Below are 26,866 nucleotides of genomic sequence, written 5' to 3' on the forward strand. Positions count from 1 at the left end.
CTGAAAATCTACCCTGAACACCTACATTCCATTCCAAGTGATTGCATGAAGAAGCAATAGTAATAACAATAAAACGGCGTTGAGTGACGAAAGCAAAAAGGATCCAGTATTGATCCTTTGGTTAGATTCTTAGCTTTGAGATTCTTCTCTGTTTTAGTGACTGCTTCAATTTGGGGGAATTGGGCTAACGAAGCTGGTCATTTCTCTGTTAGGTTCCGTGACATAGAAGACCAATCCGTGAGTGTCCTTCTCAGATCGAACTCGATTGCCCCTTGGCCACCAAACAGCAGATATTGTTCCGGGAGCAATAGAGGCTGAAGGAATACTCCCAAAGGTAAATAAAACTAAACACAAATGTTTATGTATGATGTATAGAAATAGTATTAATGAATTTTAGCTTGGAAGAAACTTCAGCCTCTTCCTAGTATCTGAAAATGAATAACACCAAAAACGTACCTAATGTAGCTCGCAAATGCCAGTGAAGAAACGATGTTCCATATGTGTCGCAATGTCATTTGGTTAAGGTTTTTTAGCTATTTATTATTATTGTTACTATTATAGATGATCTCGGAAAGGAATGTTAAAATAAATAAATTAAACAAAGAATTAAATAAAAAAATAAATAAATAAATAAATAAATAAATAAATAAATAAATAAATATATATATATATATATATATATATATATATATATATATATATATATATATATATATACATATATATATATATATATATATATATATATATATATATATATATATATATATATATATATATATATATATATACAGGTCACAAAAATGAAGATAGAACGTTCTCGCTGTTTTAGCTGTTGTTTGTCGGGAAATTAAAAAGCGCCCTGGATCGTCTCATTGGCACTCTCAGTGTCCACAGTGATAATTTTACTGCATGAGGTATCTTCGTCATTTGCGCAACATATTGTAATCAAGTTTCTAGGCGTAAAACTGATCGAAATCTTGAGGAGATCGATTGTATACTTCCGGGAAAAGGCACTGTCACGAGCCACAGTCGTTGCATAGCTTAAAAAAATCTAGAGAGCCATAACCGCAAAGCTCGAACCAGCCTAAGAGCGCACAAGATTAAATCCTTTAGACGGCGTCTGTCATTCTAGACGTCGTATCACTGCAGGACAATTAATGCGACTGATTCTTGTAATGTTTTAAGTGAGGTGCGACATGCATATCGCCGCTAAATATGGACCTATTGATAAGGAAATTGGTTCTTTGCATGATAATGCTCGTCCACACATGCTTGCAGCCATTACGAGGGAAAAATAGGAGCAACTGAGGTGGAAAATATTGGAACACCCTCGTTACAGTTACGACTTGTTACCCTGTGACTTTCATATGTTTATCTCTCTCAAGGAAATGTTGGGAGACAAAAGATTCAACAATGACTGAGGATGAAACCTCATTTGCAGCTGCCTATACGCTGGGAAAAATGTGTTTCGGAATCAGTAGATTATGTAGAAAAATAAAAAAAATCCTTTTGTGCGTTTAACTGGCTAAAAGTAAAATCTCGTGTATATATATATATATATATATATATATATATATATATATATATATATATATATATATATATATATATATATATATATATACACTATACTCATATCGCCGATATTCACCTTGTGATTCGCCGCATAATCAATATTTGGCTCGTAATTAAAAGCCAATCGAAAGCAACGGTAGAGAGCATTAGAGAGAGAGAGGGCGAGAAAGAGAGAGACAGTGGCTGATAGCCAGTTTTAGAGAGAGGCGGATACGGAAGCCAAAGGCGCGGGGACGCCGGTGCGGGCAGTCTTAATAAAATATCCGGAAAGTTAAGATAAAAGACAAAAATGAAAAAAAAAACAATCAGATACGGCAAAACCATTGTATTTTCTGCTTCTAGTCCGTTCTGCCTATTTAGAACCTCTTCTGACTGGGAGGTTCTGATTTGGGGCACCAGATAAGAAGAATCCAGATTTATCGCTGTATAAATTGATCTTGTCGATCATAAGGCAGAATTACTTAATCGGTTGCATTCCACGGTATGGATCACGCAATTTTGTAGCGTCATCTTGAGCAGTATCATGTTCTAAGGCTATGGGTCTAATTCACTACATGTAGGTATCGTCACGTCATACATGCTGACCTTAGATGAAGCCAAATTATCAAACCTAAATATTTGTACGCTATCCTAACGACAAAGGGTTACAATAACCAACTCTTTTGCCAGCATGAAGGTCGTTCAAGCTTAACTGACATAAGGTTGGGTTGCTACCTTCTTGCGATGTCCCCTCCAAAGTGCAGAGCGATGTCACTGATTATGAAGTCGTCTCACACTTGTCACTGCATACCGTTACCTAGCTCGGGATCGCGAATACTGTCGCAGAAGAATTAGCAGCTGTTGAGTAGCCTGGCAGCTCTAGCGTATGACGACGGTCAAGCGGGTGAAGCGATCACGATAATTAACATCCGGGCATACTGGTCCAGGGACCATCGCGAGCCAGAGTGTATTCGGTTATAGCGCGTTTATTTGAGGTACTGTAGCCACTGCTTCTTTCGACATCCCGGAAGTGCTGTCCTAACCATTTTATGTGTTCCACCTTTAAGAGAGTCTCGTAAATCTCATCGTAGACTTCATCCTTCTCGGCGGCGTATGCCGCACAGAAGATGCTAGTTAACTCTCAAAGATGGCACAATTGCAAATAGTTTTATGATTTTTGAAGATGACTCATTTGTATGTTCTAATTTTAGTTTCAATAATCAATAAACGTGCAAATTGATCTGCTTTAGGAATTAGATATGATTTGTATGTAAAATATGAATATTTCATAGGTTATCTTCGTACAGACACTAACTTGTCTCTCTTAATACGCTATCTTCCACAATCAAACCTTATTGCTAATATATCGCTAAAATAGCCTATAAAATCTCATAACCCAATACAACATAAAAGCCTCATAGTAGTTTTTATGTGTATGACCACTTCACAGATTTTTTTTTAAAGTTTAAAAACGTAACGACAAAATATTTTAAGAATCTATTACACTCTGCAAGACACACCATTTATCTACTTATAGAAGGAATAGAATAGTTACTTATAGAAGGAATGACTAAAAACTGTAGTGTATGGCCCTCTAGAAAAAAAAGGAAAATAAAATTGAAAATGAAATGAAAATTGTTTTACATAAAAACTGTAAGTAGAGTAAAGAGAAACAAAAAACCGTTATAAATAACGTTTATAAACTAGCCAATTTGAAAAAGGTGATACTAAGCGTTAAAAGGATTTCCAACAAATTATACTTCTAGTAAAAAAAACCGAAGTGGAATTTCATTATCAGAACTTTACGAATACAAGTGATAGCATGCATCCTTATTTTTTTTATCTAAATTCTAATTTAAATTTATTGTTACCATGGAATGGCATCAAAACTAAGCTAGGGAAACAACATCTCGTTCGAGGGTTTCCTTTCTCTTGGTATTTCGTAATGGAGTTCAGCAAATGGAACAAATTGCTATTAAAGCTTCTAATGCAGATTTATAGAGAACGCATTCTTGGGACTCTAGAATATTGGTTTCGAGTGAGCGTGTGGTGTTTGGTACATGACCTATCACAGCAATGCTGAAGATACGTGTGAATACTTAATGCCATTGAAACGATGCTTTTCATCAAATGTATTGAGGACTCAGCAAAATGCTAATTTAATAGATTAAATTAACTAAGGGATAGAACAAAGTATGTAAAAATATTAAGGTAGCTCTATAATACTCATAACGAGAAATTGTGTAATATACAATATCTTCATGTTTTGAAGTCAATATAACGACCTTCGCAATAAATACGCAATTACTCAACATCCCTAGTTCCTACTTATTAGTCACACACGTCAAATTTTTTTCACTGAATATCGTCAAACTTTATCACCTTTATTTATTTATAAAAAAGTTTTTTTTTCGTAAAAACATTTGCTGATTTTTGGAAACTTCAATTGATACATGAAAAAAACATGCATTATAGATTGTAAATTTTTCTACAGTTGTAGTCCTTCAGTGAGATACCTGAATCTTATATCAGGTGAGGTTTCACGTATTATTAATAATTCAGGTAAAAATTCAGAATAGCCTTAACCATCACCTACATTTTTTCTAACATTTGAACTATTCATTGCATTATGCAAAAGTCTGCCTTATATTTATACACTAACAATTCCTACGAATTTAATGAAAATAATTTGAAATTTTCATCTGCTTTTTTAAGTATTATACTGTTTGTTGTTGCGCGTAAACTATCCACACGAATTATTTTTAGGGAATATAGAAAAATAGTAGACTATTCTTCTGATTATTGCTTTGTTGAGCAAAACGCTGGGATTGATGAATCACGTCCACTCTGGGATATACGTAGTTTACATTATCAGTTAGGTTGTTAGGATTACGATGTTAGGTTTAATTTTTCGTTTTATTATAATTTTTCGTTTTATAATTTGTCAATTAATTTTTCTGAGTTTTTCTTTTTATATCTATTTGGGATTAAGCTACTTTTGTGAAAGAAAAAGACACCTAAAAGGTCAAATCTTTGACATTGACAGCGTGTAAGGGTTAAAATTAAACGTTTTGGCATTAATTTTTTTGTTTACGCTAGAGTTTACGCTCCGTGTGGCAGGGCCTGTTCACTTTCTTTCTTTTTAATTCATTTTTCTTGCCCTCACTTGCTGCCACCAGTATTTTGCATCTCTCTCGCCTGAGCGCTACTTGGCGAAAAAGGCAGATTTTTTTCGGCGCAGCTTACTATAATTTGTTGTTTTTCTTGCTCTTATTCGAACCCATTACTCATAAGAGAGTTCATACTATATTTCTTCAAAAAAAATATTTTTTTAATATATATAAGGACGGACGAGCCAAATGAGTCCAAATGAGTATACAGTCCAAATGAGCACATACGCAGCGCTAAATTCCTTACAAATGCATGTAAAAGCATAGGGGGTTGGCCAGACCCGCGGCTGTACACTAGGATTAAATGTTGATATCGGAATATTTTACCAGAATTCATATAATTTTTTGTGAACAATTGTCGAAAGAAAATTTCAAAACATCCATCATTCCATTAAACACAAAATGGAATACGTTGGAAAAGTCGAATATGGTTCACGACTAGGAATGGATTTTGCTAACTCAGGGCACGTACAGTGTAGAAAACACGAGACATCACGTACCCGACGTTAAATAAAAAGCAACCTTAATGTTGTTCGCTATACAGGCTCCGGTGGTTGCGCTACTTTCGAAACGAATAGGTAATGGAGGATGAGCATTATTGGTGCTGTCCGTATTACAAATACTAGTATTAGTAGACTTGTGGTAGCTAAACACATGGAATTGGAAAACTTCGAAATTCACGAAGAGGCGTTTGGTTCAGCATTGTCGGATGCTGGATTAATGACAATGTATTCAGGTCACATGCATTGGATAGAACAATAGAACATATTTATGTTTTACTAGTTAGTGTTCAGTATGTGGGAGAGATAATGGTCGTTTGGTCTCGTCTCGTGTCGTCTCGTATGGACGTCTCGTGTAGGTTTAGTGCATATAGCCCAAATGCACTGAAAAAAGGCACAGGAGCGTGTATATTCCAAGAACAGAAAAGATCCTACAAAGTATTATAAATTGACACGAGTATTATAAATTGACGTATAAGAGCCAATTTATAATAGCTGTATATCGCAGAAATGAAGAAAACAATGCTTGTAGATAGTGATTGCCGGGGATTGATAATGTGAAAACTCTTATTATTATTGACATGCTGTAGATTTCATAACGGGTCGCGGTTTTAGATCCAGCAATCCAAGCAATTGGAATCGACCAAATCCAATTTCAATGATAACATGGCAATCATATGCGAAAGAATGTTGTATAATGCAGTATAATTCCCTTCAAATAATTACTTGCGTACATACAAACACCAAATCCAATCGGCAATTATTGAAAATTACAGCAATTCTTCATTTTGTTTTATTTTATTCTCATGCGGCATGTTTCTTCAAAATGCCATTCGAGTATAACATCGCAAAACTGTATTATTAAATAAGAACAAGAAATTAAGAATGCAAAATGGAAATAACATCCCACTGAGACTTGAGCATGATCTTTTTATTTTCATTTTTGGTATTTTCTCAAATTCAACTATTGGGTTTTTCGATAAAAGTACCCCGTGTTTCTCTCTAGTACGGAATAGTGCTGTCAAATGAGAATGTAGGATGAAAAGTCTGCAATAAAAGACTAAAGAAGCTGGTTTTTTATTCAACTCTAATGAGAGTCGAAAAAATACCTACCTCTCACGATTCTACAAAATGTGTGATTAGCAGAAAATGAACTAAGATCTCTAATGAACAATCTAAACTGTTTTGCGGTAGTTAGGACGAAAGCATCATATAGGAATTGAAAAACGTATATCGTAGTGCATTAAATTTTACCCCTGTCCATTTAAAATTGTTAAATGTAGATAATTCACAAACGCACACATAAGAATCGTATGGCAAAAAATGAGAAGAGAACAGGAATTAATAAACAGCTTTAATTTAAATTAAGGCTAAGTGAAAGAAAGACAAGTGATAATCAATTAATTTTTTTATTCAATCAACCTCGACCATTAGGTGTTATTGTAAAAATAGGGTTCCGTATGCCAACACGAGAGTGTAGCACGTGAACACGAAAACTAGTGCTATTTTTAACACCATGTCATATTTTAATGAAATAAAAAAAAGTAATTTTTGATAGTTCTAAATATAAGTGCTTGAGGAGATATTAGATAGTGTAACTGTAAGTTACAGAAGAAGTATGCCACAATAGCAATATACCAGAAAAAGCTGTGATCGATCAGTGTTACATTTGCCAGGAAGATCCATTTTTAGTTTAATTATGCAACCAACACTTTTATTCCTGTGGGATAAAACATTTCCAAAGCAACTGTAGCTGTTCTTGAAGCTATTGTACTACTCTACCAACGTCCTTGGCAATGTGTCGTCTTTTTTGCCATTGTCTTTCAATTATAGTGGAGTGGAATAGCCTACTTTTAGTGCTTTTATGACAAACCAAACAAGGCGTGTTTGACTCACTACTCAAATGATTCCCAAATGACTGGCAATCTAACTATACTTACATAATGTACCCTAGATTATAGTGCGTTGCGATGGATACTTTTGTTCGAAGAACACATATTTCCCATTAAGACTATGTTGATCATAAAATTGGGCTTAAATAACAAATAAGTAAGATGTCGTTTGTATTAGTTGTTGGAACAATGCCCATATTCCTTTTAATCTTGTTATTATCTTTAGCAAATAGATCTCTATTTTGTAAACACTCAAATTTCACTATATTGTTACAAGCTGCCCCTCCGTTAACCTGGTCTTAGAATTTGGATATGTAACGACTTAAATTAAGAACATTATGCATTGTGCTTTGCCAAAGGATAGTCGATTGTTTTAGATGAACACTAAGTACTTTCTCCTCTTGCAATGTGCTTTTACATAACATAACGAGTACATAAAGCGTTTGTAACAACGAAAAGCACGGGTACTTCCGTTCATTTTCCTGGTGTTTAACTGATGGTTTGCTTACAAATAGGTCGGCGAATACAAGCGGAATTTAAACGATTATGAGATGAACCTTCGGTATTGGTTTATTCAAGGTTTCAAATGACAGCTGCGCAGAAAGTTCGTTTCCATCAGTGGCAGTTTATAATTTACGTCGAATCTTGTAGTTGAGGAAATATCGCAGACCTAGAACGAAAATTTGTCATTTTGTTAGTCAATCTCAGGTTTTCCTAGATTGTCACTATCAATGTAAGAGACGTACCTGTATTTCGATTGGACTAAATGCTACTAGGTACCAATTTAGTACATTTGTTCAGGATGTGTGGCGGTTAAATCTCTCTCCAATTATAAATTGCCACAATACTACAATACTACTAAGCAAGAGAATAAGAGTACATTTAGTACATTGCACGAAAAAAAACATATTAATTGCACGAATCCGTAAATTTGGAGATGGACAAATCAACAATTTTATTACAATACTCCATCGTTTGTTTTTCAAGCAAATCTCTCAAAATCTAAAGCATATCAATCCAAACCAACAACATACGTAAAACAACGAGCGAAACGGGCAAAACACGTTAACACATTAAATAGTGTATCCACTGTATAGCAATAATATTATTCTTTTATTGCTTTCATCTCAAAATACAATTTTTAATTCTGTTATGAATACGCCCAATTCCAAATGAGAATCGGAATGAGAATATTTTAATTAAGTATAGAGAACTTCATTAATGTAAAGAAACTCAAATTGTCGGTCCTTTCGTTCATGTCGGTTCTATCGGAAGGATCTCGGAGGTGTTGATACCGCTAAACAACTACGCGGACATATTGCTATACGTAACAGATTCGTTACAGTATTAAATTATCATTTGGAATTAAACGTTTTACTTCGTATTGTATTTTTTTAACATATATGAGAACGGGCGAGCTGTATGTTTACTCGTATTGTATTTTAACACTACTTATAAGGCGTATTATTCTGTTTATGAAAATTTAGAATTGGCACTACATAAACATTACTAAGTCACATAAAGATTTACTGGGTAAAATTAACTTTAAAGAACTTTTTCTACATGAATTTCCAAACATGTGCTCAAATTGTATGCCCTTTAAGTCTATTTTTTCTAACGAAACTGATTATAAAACAAGCCTTTGCTTCATTAATTAATCGATCTTTGACAGCGAGAATGTAGAGCAGTGAAAAAAATCGACGATGACTTTTATACATTTAGGTATATTCATTAAACCGATACTATTGAGGCGTAAGGCTGTAAAAATGTAAATTAGATTATACTAACGATTGAACAGGAGGAACAGAATCACAAATCCACACGGATACTATTCGAATGGGTTTAACACAAGTGTAACTAGGGGATTCCATGAGCCCATCCTGAATTTTCAAACCTACCCGTCATGGTGCAATCACTCGTATAATCCGATTGAAATGTTGGGTATGCGTTGCAAAAAGGAACCCTGAACATTGAGGGAAAAAATGTTTTAAGATTTCAACTCTTGAGTGTTCTGCCAGAGACATATATAATGCATTCAAATTGGCTCCCGATTCTTCAGATCGGTTTTTCTTCTTTTATGACGCGTCACGTGACCAAAATAATGTAGCAATGAAGGAGATAAATCCATCGGTATAATCCGAATTCACATACTAGCTATGTGATGCAAGGGACAATACAAAGAAATAGTAATCAATGACAAGTGCACATCCAAAAATTACTATACTGCAATCAACATTAACTTGAGCAACAACCGTTTACAGTTACCCTTTATTTTTCAAGAAACAAGATAAAGTCCCAGATGAAGAAAACAAGACATTTATTGTTTTATTTCTGTTTTTGCTGTCACTTAGATTTGAAATCAATAATAACAAACTTGGAGTTTTATTTTTATGTATTGATTTTATTTTGTTGCATGCAGCATTTAACTAATAAGACAAGAATAATAGAGTACACAGCTCGCAAATGTAACAATATTGTTTTGTAAGTGTAAACTGTAATTCTCCCTTGTTAATCAACAATTTTTGAAAAAAGTGTGGATATTGTATACAGTTTGTTTTATTGATTAATAAGATTCTCTGCGACATATTTCTGATTTGTTTTGTTCAAACTTGTGATATAGCTCTGTTTGAGCAAATAATGCTATCGAATTAAACATGCGGCTCGTCCGTTCATAGATATGTAAAAAATGGTATCGACCTTGATAATCCAAAAACTGCACTAGAATAAAAATGGAAAAAGCAGTCAATGTGAACAGTGTGAATCAAAGCATTGGTAGTTTTTATTTGTTTAAGTCATTTAAAAGGAGCATGTAAATTTGGAATCATACAGCAAATTAATCAGACTTTCCTATAACTACAATGCAAGAACATGGCTATGCATAGTAAATGAAACTGGAGGTATAGTTATTGAAGATTTGCAGGGTTTGTATGAATACCGTTTTGTGAGCATTGCTTATGCATTATTATGGTGCATAAAATAACCGTTTAACAGGCGTCTTCCGGTGGGATAACTCTGATGGAATTGCTTCGAATGCTCTCATAATATAATTAAGGGAGTGGTGTTACACAAATTGAGCATTTATGAAAATGAGCACCTTCTTACCCTATACCAGAATGTATGTTGGAAAACAACGTTCACAGAATTCTGTGAGGGTGTTGTCATAGTCAGAAGTCATAGTGTGTGTTGTCTTGAATCGAATGAAATAGGAATCGATTGTAATGCTTGGAAGAATTTGTTAATGTACGTGGTATACCGGTGATGACGAGATGTTTTGTGATTCCCAGACGTGATGCTCATTCTTCCATCTGATGGGGGGGTGTTGCAAAACAGACCTTCGCTATCAACCGATTAGGAAGCGGATGTCTGGGTATGAAACTGTTGCATCGAAGCGGTGAATGAAAATGTCATAAGCTAGCAATCATTGAACGTCGATCGAACGTTCGAGGACCCTAATAATGTGACAAATTCGGCATTCCTTACCTTTTAAAACTGTCAAGATTAGCTATGTATGCGTGAACCCAAGAAAGCCTATCATATTCAGGCCTTAATGTACGGCGCATTGATGTATTGGCCATGTCACAAATTCTACTCACTTTTAGATTAGATATTGAGGGGTGGAACATTGTGTTTAAGATGTACTATGATTGACCTACCAATCTATTGCCTAATATTTATAGCTATTAAACCTGTTTTGCTCTTGACTTGTTGAACTTTTGAACTTTTGAAAAAGTGACATAGTGAAGTGAAAAAAAATTGTTAGTAAAAAGTATCAACACTTTTTATAAAAACTCGATTGAGCTATCTGGCAAATAATGTAGAGATTATGTGTTCAAAATTTCAAATCGAGCGTTGCAGTAGTTTTTATGCTACGATGGGCACCGACTTTGAAAACGTAGGTTTTGGGAATCGCGATTCAAAGTAGCGAGATGCATTGAGCCTTGTATGAAAGTAGGATTTTCAAAAATCAATATCTTTGTCAGTTTTGCTTCTATTGATCCCAAAATTTCACACAATATTGTTGAAAGGATAAGCACTTATAAAAAAATGTAAAAGTAAATGCGAAGAATTAAAATAAAACACCGAAGGCGGATTAACTATCTACTTAAACCCTGGACGCTAAATTCAATTGCCAAGCTCAAACGCGCTCAAAGTAACTCACGGGTGACACGCATAAATCAAATAAGAAAGTATCAGGGTAACACGGCATATTGGCCGTTGCAATCCGTTCTGCGATATTAGAGCATGGACCGGCAATCTAATGACTTCTGCAACACTATATGCACGAGTCGACCTTTCCAAAAGAATGGAAGCAGCATATTACCTTGGACAACTTGAGACAGGTACGGACGACCCTATGCTCTGATGATGGCTGGGTCGCGCTGTTGGGGTGTTGCACGTGAAAGCGCCATTAAAAAAGGGATGGACGGCAATGCCCCTCGTAGAGAAACGAGTATTCCCAAAATTAGTCACGCTTCTGGGCAGCAACTTCAGCCATTGGCAGTTTGTTTACGATTCCAGCTCAAGGCAGAAGAGACGAACATCCGGAGTTCTACCGTATTCCATTTCCGGATTCTGGTTCCCAACATCGGGCCAAGACGTTGTGGAACGTTGTGCTGCGAGTGGTTCTCCCAAGGGATACACTATTTCCATCCAACGTATTCGCTGACAACGTACTAATTATGAGTCGTGAATTCAACCAAAAGGGAATTTGAAAGACAACTTTCTTCAGAATGGACTCGAGTTTACCACAGAGAAAACGGTACGAGCAACATAAGCAGCAGGTTGGTCAGCATGCTCGCTAAGCGACAGCAGATCTCTGTGTGCTTTGAAGCAGAAGGTCCGCTAGATGAACACCGCATGTCAAGCGCAGGGCGCAGGAAGAAGCTAGGTTGGCGTTACGTTTCCACGGAGGCCCACCGAGCGAGAGGCGTATAATCCTGGCAACTGTGGCGGTGTTGACCATCCGGTAAAATGCTCCCATCTGTGCAGAAACGATACAGGTAATCCACTGAAGGCGCCGGCTCATCCCAGACGTATACAGATAGTGCATCCGACGGTTCGGCAGGGTGGATGGGAGACCGCTGAGAACGCGAATATCCAAATTGAGTGGTGTGTGGATAAGTGATGCGGATAGCAGAAGCGTGGCGTCTTGCACGACCAGCATTAGTGTGAGGCACCACACGAAAAAGCGGGACGTGTTGACAGCTTCACAATGTAAGGCTCATGAGCTGTCTGAAAAGGAGCATGCACCGAAGGGCTTAATCCAGCTAGTACGTCTACAAAGAACTCCAATTGTTAAAAAATATTATTTTCGGCTAACGAGGCAACGGGAGTATAACACTTTTTTAAAAGGGTGTTTGGGGTTAAAATTGCATTCGGATTATGAAATTACCCTGCTTCATCATTGAAATTGAAGACTTTTGTAATGTTCAAACAATCGTTAGAATTGCACCTAGGTGATAAATAACGTATATACCAATTTTAAAACGTCATCCGACCATGGGAATACGATCAGGATGCGGTAGATTATCACCTTTATCTGAATCACGGAAAGATTTTAATTTTTTTTAAACATATATAAGGACGGGCGAGCCGTACGTTTAAGAAAAGATTTTAATTGACATCGAAACTTTATATTCGTAAAATAAAAATTCGCACCTAGCATTTTGATTGATGCATTATTGATTTTCGAAGATGCAATGGGATTGAACAGTGATTTTAACTTTTAACAAAGGATATCGGACCGTTCGGGCCCAATAGTTAGTTGGTTTTAAATATGTTTTAAGCATTACATGCACATTTCCATATATAAGGGATTTGCTAAAGCTTTACTTTGAATGACTGCCGTTTATGATCTTAAATAACAATATCTTTCTTAGCTTTGTTCTGCTAGGCATCTTCTATTACGTCCACGCTCTTGGGCTAATGCTGAAGCAGATTAACGCGATTGTACGACAGATAAGGAATGTAAATTGGAAAACCGTAATTGCTCGTTATCTTGCAAAATCAATGTATATGTATTTTGAAACAAATGAACATTAAATTAATTAAAACATTAATATTGAATACAAAACCATCAGCCTCTCTTGTTTATATTATTATTTTAAAATAAATTATAGAACTTTAAAATTGAATAAACAGCATCAGTCTCTTTTATTTATTTATCTTATTATTTTAAATGAATAATAGAACATTAAAATTAAATACAAAAGCATCAGCTTCCTTTTTATAGTTTAATCTAATCGATACTTATGGCAAGCCTAGTGTAAAACGCAAAAAAAACGTCGTAAAAATCCACGATTCTCTAGAATTATACATAACTCTCTATGTAAGATGTGTAATATACACAAAATCTTCAGTAGTGTCCCAAACCTTTTCCATAGTTATACGTAAAGTTGATCGAGAGTAACATTCACCAAATAGTCCGAGATTGGGTTTTTTCACATATAGTAAACATATAAAGTATAATATTTTTTCGACTCTGTATAGTAAAATTACTGAATTTTATGTGTTATTAGGTGAATCCTAATTAGAAAGATTTCATATTAGTTCACCACAAATAGATAAGTAAATTAAACTGAATCCTAAGGCTAAGGCCTTTCCATCAGCGCTCTGTTTATTTGGTTACGAAATCTTAATTATCATGCTAGATTTGTTTTTAGTTTAATTTTCACCAATAAGCAAGACCAACTATAATTAAAACGAATTGTCACTATTTCGCTTTAAATAAACTGTTGCTACGTTGTTCATCGTATCGCAGCCGCATGATTGCGGATAAGATTTAGTGGTCGATTTCAGTATGGCGATGACAGTCTCTTGAGAATAATGTTACAAAACTGTAACGCTCTACTTACGAACGCGAAATATAAAGTAACTTATATTGCGAAGAGCTCATAAAAATCATTCAATTGTTGTTATCGAATTTCGACGATGTTTTGCTTTCCTTCGAATTAACTTAGACGTGCAGTATCTTATGATCAAACGTAAGACTAGCAATAGATACTAGTCATAACATTCCATATTCGCAGCGACTAGGTGTAGACTCAAGAAAAAAGAGGGTGTACTAGGTGTGGAAATATTGCGAAGGTAGAGTGTACCATATACCACAAAATCATCACCTCTGTAACCGGTATTACAGTTTAACACCAGCAAGCATTCATAAGATCCTCTAAAAGGTAATAAATAACGTATATACCAATTCATCCGACCATGGGAATACGATCAGGATGCGGTAGATTATCACCTTTATCTGAATCACGGAAAGATTTTAATTGACATCGAAACTTTATATCCGTAAAATAAAATTCCATGAGTAACATTTTAAAATAAAAAACCTTACCATGCAACATATGTATAATACATTTGGTATTTGACAAGTTTTTCATTTCTTTATATGTTACACTAAGAAAATAGTCATAAAAACTACTTACAATTACATACAAACTATAAAAGTACTCCTAAAAATATTTCTTAGTGCTGATAAACCTTATCAGTAAACCTTAGTTGGCATTGGTTGTTTATATTTGGTTGCTAGTAGCTATCCAATCTGTGTTTGCTTATCATCTCGTCACTGTCACGAACCTAATTATTCATCTGTAAAACACTGCTTCACATATTATACAACTTATTTGGCTGGATTCGTGTTAATTTCGCTTACTTCTAAACTATTTTTCAAGAACACTGCTGGTCCTCCAGAACAATCACACAGAATTGTGCTCTAAGTAAACGTCCTCCTAGGAGCGGCAACCACTTCCGACTGCCGGGACTTTCCAAATCACACTCCGATCCGACTCCTCGCTCGTAACGCACCGGTCTTCATTGGTTATGCGACACATGCCGCCGTTCTCTGTACAATACTCGAAATTTCGAATGCAAGGCATGCCAGCTTGCCATTCAAAGGAAATAGGAAGAATTTCGTATCCTGTACGTGCCACACGGAACACGGCACAAGCACACGATGGAGACGAAGTCAAACAGAGATAGACACTGAAAGAGATAGAGTAAGAGAGATAAAGAGACAGATAGGAAGACGGAAGGAGAGTGAGCGAGATCGCAGCGAGACGAGTAAAGCAAAATGAACGAACGAAAAGGCATGAATCTGGAGGAAACGAGATAGATTCTCACCCGATCCGATCCGACAATTCTTGCACAAATTTGAGACGCATGTGCGGTGCGTTCTTTTTGATCTACACTTTTGCGTTCGCTACAAATACGGCACCGACAGCAAAACCGGTAAAATTCTACAATCTCGTTTTTCATTGCAAACTTTTGCTTCCTTATACAATTCAGTCAAGCCCAACATATGTATTCGAGATTCCTGAAAGTTGCCGGTAAAAGTGCGCCTCATAGTGCTTTTTGGACTTACCGGAGCAATACGGGTGCTTGCATCATACACGTGTTGTCCTTTGGATAGCTCAACCAATCGGAGCGAGGCAAGTTATTCTATCACAGCCAATCAGGGTCCGCTATTTCATTCCTACTGTTTTGCATGTCGCAAAGCTGCAGGATGCATCAATATTGTTGAGTTCTGTTGTCTTTTTTTCTATAATTAATGTAAACAAAATAATTAATTTAAATTAAAACGACTATTATCAATAAATTAAATTAAGAAAAATTAAATTAAAATTGAAATAATAAATATAAAATATTTCGTCAATAATGTTAACCTTAGATTGATTAACCATTTCAAGTATTTCTTTAAGTTGTAAAAGAAAATGTTTGAGCGCTTAAGACATAACTATTGAACCTCATCTTTGCGTTGACTCGTTGTGACGTGTGAGAGCACGTGCAAATAGGTACAGCCCATCATGCCTAAAATTTTTGCTTCGATTTATACAAAACAGATACACAATATTCTTAAATGTTTCATAACCTAGAAAAAATTTGAAAAAAAATCACAAAATAATAATGCACCATCGAATGTAGAAATCTAGTTAAAAGCTTGCCATGGGTAGAAATAGTATTTTTAAAAAATAGTCGGTTTTGTTTCTTATCAAATAAACATAAGTCTACCACATGGTCAACAAGCATATTACTATTTCTAGTGAGAATATTTGAATAGTTAGTACCCCCTTGTAAGAAATGTTGACAGCATTTTCCACATGAGTAGCTATAATTGATTTCATTCTTATAGATCATACATAAACATTTATGCTTTATTTTATTTACCTTTGGGAGTTACGCGCAACATTTATTAATCCCTTACCTTGTGCCCATCCATTAGGTGACCGTTGACCAATTCCCCAATGATTTAGCATAGTTACAACGGCCTAGGGCACGAGCAAGGGCATGCTGCCACATCCTGTGGTAAACGTTTCCATGCAACCTCATCCCTTGGTAAAAGATTATTGTTTTTTGACCGACTGCTTGACCGAATTAGGATATGGTCAATTAAGTTTATTTGATTTTTGGTAGGCCTCGTGAAAGTTTCTTAATGGTTTCGGTCATTCCCGGTATATAGGCATGATGATCAGTTCCTTGTTACTATTATTGTATTGAGAAGACAAATAAGTGTAGAATCGTTGCCAAATGATGATGTGAGATGTTCACATGGCTTGCGAGATGGCGTACGTCGTTGTTCCTCTTATGGCGTTTACTAGTTAGTATAATATGTTATTGAAATGAAAATTATTTTGAAATTTTAAAATATATATTTCGTATATTTCGTATATTCGAAGTATATTTCGAATGATTATGTATTTTTCAATATTTTTTTACTAACAGACTAGCTAACCGCGTACCCGTATGAAATCGATTAGTATGCAGTTTGATATAAACTCTCATTGGTTTCCTTTCATTACTTCACCTTTGTTATCTTTTTGGTTAAATGGTATCTATGGGTAAATAACCTATCCGATGTGTCAGAAACTTTAAAACATCATGAAAGATGGTAGGAGGACGGGATGGGTGCCCTCCCACCAACAAAAATTATTAATTCCTGAAATTTTGTTCTTTTTTAGATATTGGTTTTAACCCCTGTTAAAATGGGTGTTTAGGGGGGGTGGAGGGCGGAAGAAGGTAAGAGAAACCTGGGAAAAAGACGCCAGATATATAATGGGGGATGATATCCTATGTATGTGCCAAGTTTGGTGATGAATGGCCCGGTAGATTTTGCGTGATGCGCGCACATATATACACCGTAGGAACTTATTTTTAATTATAAAACAGTGGATCTTCTGTTTTCTTATTTCCAGTGTTCAAAGACGAACAAAAAAAATCTACTACATTTACATTACGTTGCAATTAACAGTTGAAGAGTGATTTGTTGAAGGTCATAAATTTATGACGTTAGATAAATGCAGGCACGCAATGCAAATTTTCATATTTTACATGAGTTTAATTTTCTCAAGACTTCATGCATTAGAAAGTAAGTATAACCCTATTTTAATTTTAAACTTTTCAAATCTTAAAACCGTTCAGTTCCACCATTCATTCAAGACATGATAAATACATTAAGATTGCCCGACAAAATACAACACGGCACGCGTCATAGCATACCTATCTGCAGAATAAATGTGAAACGAAGAGGCCTTCGTTCGACACAATTGATGTAAATATATTCATAAATCTTGAATATTTTTGGAGAATATCATGAATAGGTTCTTTTACCAGTAAGAGCGTACCAGCTCTTCAGCATAGAATGATTTGCATATTTATTGAATAGATCCCAGTTGTGCCGAATAGCGGAGCGAAGGTGTTTCTTCATTTTATCAGCCAAGGATCATGAATGGTGTCAATCGATGTCGATAATGGACAAACAATGTTCCAGGTAATGTGTATTCTATGCATTTATATAATCTTTTTAAAATCCATTCTTCATTTTCCTTTTAAACTGACCAATATTAAAAGGTTGAAACAATTGGCATCATTTGGCAATGCCAGAAAATGCTTTGAATTTAAATACTTGTCATTTTCCTTTATTATACGCAATAATTACAGCAAAAAGCAAAAAAGATAGAATAATAGATAAACAGATCACAGTTTAAAAGTTTTCCACCAAAGCAGTGCTCTCTATTTTAGTTTTTACGTAGTCGTCCAGTCCAGCCCTATTGGTAATTGTTACAGTTTTTCATATATTTAGAATGAAGTTCAAAAATTTATATTTAAATATATTTATTAATACATTAACATAAAAAAACAATCGACAATAGGATTACCTGAAACTCTCTTGTTACATCATTTCAATTTTTGTATTAAAGCTTACTATACGTAGGTATTTTGCTTTAATGGATCATTCCTTTTAATCATTTCAAACATTTAATTTTTTTTTAATCGTAAAGCTGAATAATGTACATATTACCTTCATCGTTTCAAAATTGTCTTCTCAAAATAGAAAGTAATTATGTATTATCCATAAACTCTGATCTCTATAGCGTACTTGGGGGGTTTTGATCATCATCTGTGCCAATGATATAGTCCGTAGAGTCTGGGGTCAAACCCTGAACGTGGTGCAAGTTAAATAGGAGCTTAATGATTGAGTGGGGACTAGTCTTACTGTTACGAATCACATAACAAATTTTGGCTTAGTGAGCGGATCAGATTGCGTTCAACGGTGTCGGTCAAGATCAGCAACATTATGATTACGTTGGAGAAGGAGCTGAGTAAGACTGTAAGAAGAAGAAGCAGCTGAGTAAGGGTGGACGACGCAGTATCTGTAGGAGTCGGCTTCTCACGGGGTCTTCCCTGTTGCAGTATGCGAATCTTGCTTCTGTCAACGCATTTTAAAACTGTTTCGAGGGTTGCATATCGATGGTTTTTAACAGGGAATTAACAGGCTTTGAAGCGCTGTTCGCGGGAATAGGAGAAATTGGCGAATAGGTACTGAATGCACCGTTTGATCCCTATCCTCGCTTGCTAAACATCGCGTGTTACCGGGGAGACCAATATCTATCTAATAGAGATATTTTTAATGACGGTGCGTTACGTATGCATGGTTATTTTAAGGAGGATTTTAAGGATGCATATGATATTATAATCATGGTACAAGGCTTATTCTACTAGACATTCTTGCTTGGGAGGGGAAGGTTTGGAGCATGGAAGTGATTGCGGGCATACGGTTATTTATGCGATCCTCTACTTTCTACTAAAGTGCTGTGGTAGTGCTGTTCAATTGCATGCCATATGTAAACAATAATACATTAATTTGATAGAAGCAGAGATCCGAATAGATAGGTGTAGTGGATTGGCCTTACACTGTTCCGTTGACATTGTTCCGCTGTGTTATGCCAGGTGAAGAATTTTTTGTCGTATGTAAGTACAACTCCGACCTATCATATTGCACCCAATAGCTCTTTGGATCGCTGATGATGCTACTATAAATTTGGCTTTTTGACCTCATGTAGGCTTGCCCTACATCGGAAAGTCTTAGACCAATTATATCTATGTCATCAGTATATGCCAACATCGGGATTGATTGAAAAGGATAATAAGAATGCATTTGAGTGAAAGAGGAGATTTGCAAGTAGCGTATAGCCAAGAAATGTGTGTCGGATGTCTTTAATTTACCTTGCGACTAGGATTGCGGAGCAAAATTATTCTTAATTGGTCCTCTGCTTTTTCAGACAGGACCAAAATATTTTACACTCAGCACTGTTTCAACTCCAAAACTGAGAATCTACGTAGTCTAAACAAATACCCCAAAGGGCTTCCCTTCAACAAGGTATTTTGTCTGGTTTATACGTACAACTGTACAATTGACACAAGTCTATCTCACCTTTTTTCTCCTTTTTTACTGTTTTATTCGAGTGATACTTATTTCCTGCATTCAACAGATGATTTATGTAACCAGTTGTCTCCTGTGATGTCCTGCACGAGGAAAATATCATTTGTCTGAGTTCAAAGCAAATTGGCAATAATTTTGTAATGAGACGACATACATTAAACCAGCCAGAATTCTCCTCGAGTGGAAGTTAGTTATTGCCTCGTGTCGCACGAAGCGTGACCAATTTAACATTACAATTTTCGTTTACTTTGAGCTTACACGAAGTTTACGTTTCGTGTGGCACAGCCAATAACACTACAGTTGTGTTCAATAAAATAGCAGTGGGTGGTTAAGAAGTTTAAAAGTAACTTAAAATGATATTTCATACATGATTTCGAAATATTTTTCCGGTATTCAGCTTACGATGATTTACTTAGTCACATGGTAGATCATAACTAAAAGCACCGCACTTCAAATTTACTCAAACGTCAATCGATCAGATCGAGGGTCTTTCTTTTCTCTCGGACGATCTCGCTGGACATTCCAATCGCAAACCGTTCCGGTTGGATAGGATTTGTTGGTATTGTTTTCTATTACTATTCGGTTACTGCTGCTTTATATGTTTGTGCATGAAATTTCGATCGTTTACCATTCATAACCCGATACGTTGAAAATCGTCAATGATAAGTGGTACGTAAATCAATAATCGAAAATTAATATAAGTCTTGATACTTGACAACCGAATGAGTTTTTATTATTGTTTCATGTAAATTGACTTGTGAAACTTCTTAAACATTAAACAGAAATTGTTAAGAAAATTGAAAGCAACAATAAACATACGAATAAAAAGTGGTAACGGTCCCATTGTTATCATTCTCCCCCAGCCCCCCCCCCCCCCCCCTTCCTCTGGCTCTCTTTTTCTCTCTCTCTTTCTCTTTCTCTCTCTCTCTTTCGCTCTCCCTCTTCCTCTCTTTTTCTCTCTTTCTTTCTCTCTCTCTATCTCTTCTTTCTTTTTCTTAACATCTATTGGTCGCATTTTTTAAATTATTGTTCAAGAATTAAACGCAACTATCTAATTTTTCCACCCATTACTCTGCTCTGCAAGATGAAGCAAGTGAAAAAAGAAAGTAAAAGAGCATCAAATGAATCCAATCGATTTAGAGACCATCAAAACCTAGGACACGATACCCATATTGGCATAGGATGAATTTAAAAGATTGGGGTTGTATCGAGGCACCCCCTTCCCCTCACCCGATATAAACCAAATTTTGTTCTATGGTTTTGTCAGATGACCATCAACAATTGTGCAAGTTTTGATGGTATTCGGTGCATAACTTGCGGAGTAATTAATGTTTTTAACAATCAAATGTTAGGGAAGAGCATGAAGGAAGGTAACGGGGGGTTTATAAGCATATCTGTAGCACTCACCGGCCCCTAAAACCCTCCCATATCAAATTTAGAGTCAATCGGTCCAGTAGTTTCGGAGTCTATAAGGGACATCCGGACAGACATGAATTCATTTTTATATATATAGATAACAGCGGCGCATCGCTCAGGAATAGAGCTCACAAATCCTTGACATCGAGCGATGGGGAGCAATCCCCGTGGGCTGCAAAGCCCACGATTGACGAATTACCGACCAAAGCTCTTTCAGTAATTAAGTAAGTAAGTAAGTAAGTAAGTAAGTAAGTTTATTTATCAATTTAAACATGGTAAGTTATACAAACGTTGTGATAGGATAGTGAGCTCGGGGCGTTCCCCTTTCAACACTGGTCCGAATTTGAATGTATTTGCTATTGTATTTGATTGTGATTCCAGTGTTTAACACTGGTTGGCCTATCTTTCGTTGCGGGAAAAAACTATAACAAACACCCCCTGACTGAAGGTTTTCAATACAAATACTAAAAACTACCCCATCCAGTCCTTACGTACTACTGTTACCCTATCTAACACTAATACTAACTAATATTTACAGTGACTACCTTCTGTTCTCTCATGTGATTACTCACGCGCTATTTGGTGACTACTATTAGTCCACCTACACTTGTATTTTCCATTGATCCTGGAAATGAATGATGTAATTTTGTCGATTCCTGCTCTCGTACGCACGTCTATTGTTCTGTGCCAAGGTGGAAGATTAAGTATAAGCATAATTTTTAGGAACTTATTCTGAATTACTTGCAGTTTCTTCATGTGAGTATTTGCACATGCATCCCATACTGGCGAAGTATAAGGTAGCGCAGGGCGATGTATAAATTAGTAATTTGTTATTAACGTTTAACTTAGATTTCCTGTTGATTAGTCCATAGAGTGTCTTAAGCATTTTTTCGCTTTTGAAGATTCTATCTTCTATGTGGTTTCTAAATGTTAATCTAGAATCTATAGCTATAGGGATTTCTACGTCTCCTATACGGGTTTGAGTGTTTGGCAGTCGCCGGCTACTTGTGCGTCGCATGAAAATATCGAAAAGCTTTTTCATATTCTTTGGGTTTGCTTCTGAAACGGCGCATTTAACATCTCCCCATAGATTCTCTATGGGGTTGAGATCAGGAGACCGGGCTGGCCTTCTATTGGAACCACAATTTTGCGCGTTTACTTGTATGTTTAACATCATTATCCTGCTGAAATAACCATTTCAATGCCATTTCTTCCTTACTGCATAAGGAAGCATGACCTGGTCGAGGATTCTGATGTATGCATGGTGGTCCACGTCCCAATCATCCCCAAAACATCATTATTTTGGCTCCCCCCTGTTTCACGGTCTTTAAAGTATACTGTGGTAGGTAATCTGTGGCAGGTGCACGTCTTACGTACTGACGACGGGCTTTGATCCAAACAACACTATTTTGGATTCGTCAGTCTACAAAACATTGCGCCATTTTTCCTTGGGCCAGTCGACATGCATTTTTGCAAACTCCAGACGGTTTGCAATATGTCGCTTCGTCAATAATGGTACCATACGGGGACTACGTGCGTACAGATTAGCCTCCATTAATCGGCGTCTGACTGTTACTGCACTCACAGACAACTCCAATGCATCCCTAATTCTATTGGAAGTCGTTGTTGGATCTCTACGCGATAAGTTGGCCATTTTTCGGTCAGTTTTTTGGGATGTGCATCGTTTCCGACCACGAGTTTCTGCCTTTGCTTTCCATTTTAAGGCATTGCTGATCATTTTGGCTGAACTTCCAAGTAACTGTTTAATCGGGCTGTACGATTTACCTTCCTTTTGAACCTACAGAACAATGTTTACCGCGTCGCATTATTCTCCTATAAAAACAAAAACGATTTGCCTTTTCATTCATTTTTTTGTTTTACATATTCTTAGCGATTGATGAACAAGCAAAACTTGCGAAATTGTTTTCAAAATAACTAAAAAAACAAACAATGAAATAGCATGGAATTGTTCCCCACTGGTATTATTGTGAACTGCGCAAAACAGACGCTACAGTAACTTTTGGCACAAATATCAGTAGAGTGCGATTGTATTTCTACAAGTGGTATGTCTGTCTTATCGGCGATCCCTCCACTACACACCAATAGAAGGAGTATAATTATCCATTTGTAGTAGCAATGGAAGCGTAGAACAAATAACTCAAAATTAATAAAACATTTAAATTTCATTACTCCAATCACTTTAATCGGGTGGCACTGGCCCGATTAACCGCTGCTATCCAACCACCAATCTTACCAACATTACCTAACGAATTGTCTTCTGCCTCTAGGTATTGTCCAACATTTCTAGCAATACCTAGAAAATTTCCGTTTTGAAATACTTTCCGATAAAATCCTTTTTATTAGTAAATTACAATTACAATTACTCAATGACTAGGAAAGGTAGAAATAAAAGAATTAGTTGGCGAAAATGGTACAGATCAGCCCCAAAAGCTAATTTACCGAAAGCGGCATGGTACCGAAACTCATCGCCGCTCAAAGATATGCTAGTATCGTAGCAAATGTGATGATCTAATCTGTAGCCAGTGAGAGTTTAAGTGTTGTTGTTTGTTTTTGTAGTCCGTTATCATCGCATTACTATCACGAACCTAATTATTCATCTGTAAAACACTGCTTCACATATTATACAACTTATTTGGCTGGATTCGTGTTAATTTCGCTTACTTCTAAACTATTTTTCAAGAACACTGCTGGTCCTCCAGAACAATCACACAGAATTGTGCTCTAAGTGAACGTCCTCCTAGGAGCGGCAACCACTTCCGACTGCCGGGACTTTCCAAATCACACTCCGATCCGACTCCTCGCTCGTAACGCACCGGTCTTCATTGGTTATGCGACACATGCCGCCGTTCTCTGTACAATACTCGAAATTTCGAATGCAAGGCATGCCAGCTTGCCATTCAAAGGAAATAGGAAGAATTTCGTATCCTGTACGTGCCACACGGAACACGGCACAAGCACACGATGGAGACGAAGTCAAACAGAGATAGACACTGAAAGAGATAGAGTAAGAGAGATAAAGAGACAGATAGGAAGACGGAAGGAGAGTGAGCGAGATCGCAGCGAGACGAGTAAAGCAAAATGAACGAACGAAAAGGCATGAATCTGGAGGAAACGAGATAGATTCTCACCCGATCCGATCCGACAATTCTTGCACAAATTTGAGACGCATGTGCGGTGCGTTCTTTTTGATCTACACTTTTGCGTTCGCTACAAATACGGCACCGACAGCAAAACCGGTAAAATTCTGCAATCTCGTTTTTCATTGCAAACTTTTGCTTCCTTATACAATTCAGTCAAGCCCAACATATGTATTCGAGATTCCTGAAAGTTGCCGGTAAAAGTGCGCCTCATAGTGCTTTTTGGACTTACCGGTGCAATACCGGTGCTTGCATCATACACGTGTTGTCCTTTGGATAGCTCAACCAATCGGAGCGAGGCAAGTTATTCTATCACAGCCAATCAGGGTCCTCTATTTCATTCCTACTGTTTTGCATGTCGCAAAGCTGCAGGATGCATCAATATTGTTGAGTTTTGTTGTCTTTTTTTCAATAAAAGCAATATGTTTCAAGAGACTACTCTTCCATACATGTTGATTTTAGACTCAAGAGATTACTCTTCCATCCATGTCAGCTATTTTTTTAAACAAATTCTTCTTTACAGTTTTTTGGCAAATTTATGACAAAATATATCAAACTTTATTTGTTTTTTTTTATATGAGAGAGAGAGAGAGAGAGAGAGAGAGAGAGAGAGAGAGAGAGAGAGCGAAAGGAGCGGGCGTTATCTAGATGACACTTCTTTAAAAGGGTTTCTGTGGTTAAAATTGCATTCGGATTATGAAATTACCCTGTTTCATCAAAGAAATTGGACACTTTTATAATTGTTAAACAATCGTTATCACCTAGCATTTTGATTGATGCATTATTGATATTCGAAGATGCAATGGGATTCAATAGTGATTTGAACCTTTAACAAAGGATATCAGACCGTTCGGGCCCAATAGCTAGTAGGTTTTAAATATGTTTTAAGCATTACATGCACATATCCATATATGAGGGATTTGCTGAAGCTTTACTTTGAATGACTGCCGTTTATGATCTTAAATAACAATCTTTCTTAGCTTTGTTCAGCTAGGCATCTTCTATTACGGCCACGCTCTTGGGCTAATGCTGAAGCAGATTAACGCGATTGCACATCTAGATTATACAAATGATATTGTGCTAGAAAAACGATAAGAAAGGCGAACTAATGAAACGAAACCAATGAGAGTTTATATCAAACTGTATACGCGTATGAAATCGGGTAAATTAACTAGTATTTAAAAGAAATAATCAATTGCATAAAATCGCAAACACAGCTATGGTCGAGGGGTATCTATAAATAATATATTTAAAAAATATATTTAATGATCAATATTTATTTACTGATATTTCAGATATCGCCTTCGGATTGAATGTTGAATTTTTCATGTTTTGGATCATTTTTGTGATGGAAAGACGATTAAATTTTAAAAAGCGAGCTTTGGATAATTTTTTAATTTTATTTCAATTTTTTCTAATTTTATTCAACTTGTTTGCCAAAAATATGTCCAAGGTAGACTTACCTACTAACGGGAATAAAAGGAAGAAGGAAGAAGGAGAGACAGGAAAACGGACTAACAAAGCCGAGCAAGACAAGCAGTGAATATGAAAAGGTAAATATGAAACAGTTCAAAACCAATTGGTCGGAGTAGTGGAATAGGAAGAGGGCACGCCTGAAGAAGGCGAGGCGGCGAGGAGTTTGGCATGGTCAATAGAATGGCGATAAACATTTTTCAGGCCACGCATCGTCTTTCCGCTAAGGATAGAAGCCGTAATTGTCGACAACGAACTGAGTACGCAGGATGATCGGAATACTTATACCCTAGCTGTCGACGGATGCCGATGAAGCAGCGCAGCTCCTGCTCCAGCGCAGGCGTCTGCACTTTGCTTTGGGTCCCTGACGATGGATCATATTCCATGCCAGAGCGAACCAGACTGCAGAACAAAGACTTGTGACAGTCGATGTTATAAAATCGCGGGAGAGCTCCAATGACCTGAATGCTTTACATGCATACTGACTCAATGTGAGCTAGTTTGAAGTCAAGCACGACCGCAAGGTCATGCACCGGTGAGACAAGTGCAAGAGTAGTAGAATAGATATAGTAATTGTGAGCAATGGTGAAGGATGCTCTAGTGAAGGAAATTACAGAACATTTCGCAGAAGAGAGTTTAAGATAGTTGGAAGAGAACCAGAGATAGCGGCACCATTCTGAAACGATTTTAACAAAATGTTTAAATTAATTTTATTAAACCTCGATCACGGCTATCGCTTCATTCACGGTTATTTACTTCATTCCAAACCGAATATATTCAGATCTGCATGTTGGAAGTCTGAAAGATGATTCCTCTGGCCAAATAGAAAAACTCTGTTTGAACACAATGTCCTTACATTTTACCCGAACAACGCGTAGGTTCCTAAATGCAAAAATTTAAAGACTTGGTTTGAAGACACGATCATCAGGATCATTCGTGTACCTGACTGAACAGATTTCATTTCTGATTGCAATTGGAA

The 26,866-nt window shown here is 36.4% G+C and overlaps 1 protein-coding gene across 9 annotated transcripts in view; it reads right to left on the reverse strand.

Moving 5' to 3' along the window:
• LOC125956524 (zinc finger protein 184-like) overlaps window positions 1-24,818 on the reverse strand; it is a 43,892-nt gene extending 19,074 nt beyond the window's left edge. For 2 of the 9 annotated variants that reach the window (XM_049688497.1, XM_049688493.1), the window contains exons 1-4: window positions 24,647-24,808; window positions 23,863-24,267; window positions 15,485-15,661; window positions 14,701-15,105 (exon numbers count right to left, since the gene is read on the reverse strand). Coding sequence is in view for 3 of the 9 variants with exons in the window: in XM_049688500.1 (XP_049544457.1) it covers window positions 14,853-15,105; window positions 15,244-15,284 (294 nt within the window). In the remaining 6 variants the exon portion in view is untranslated. The other 7 variants (XM_049688494.1, XM_049688499.1, XM_049688496.1 and 4 more) reach the window with 7 other exon arrangements.
• Window positions 24,819-26,866: the final 2,048 nt, after the last annotated feature.

Source organism: Anopheles darlingi, chromosome 3, assembly GCF_943734745.1.
Source record: "Anopheles darlingi chromosome 3, idAnoDarlMG_H_01, whole genome shotgun sequence".
NCBI lineage: Eukaryota > Metazoa > Arthropoda > Insecta > Diptera > Culicidae > Anopheles > Anopheles darlingi.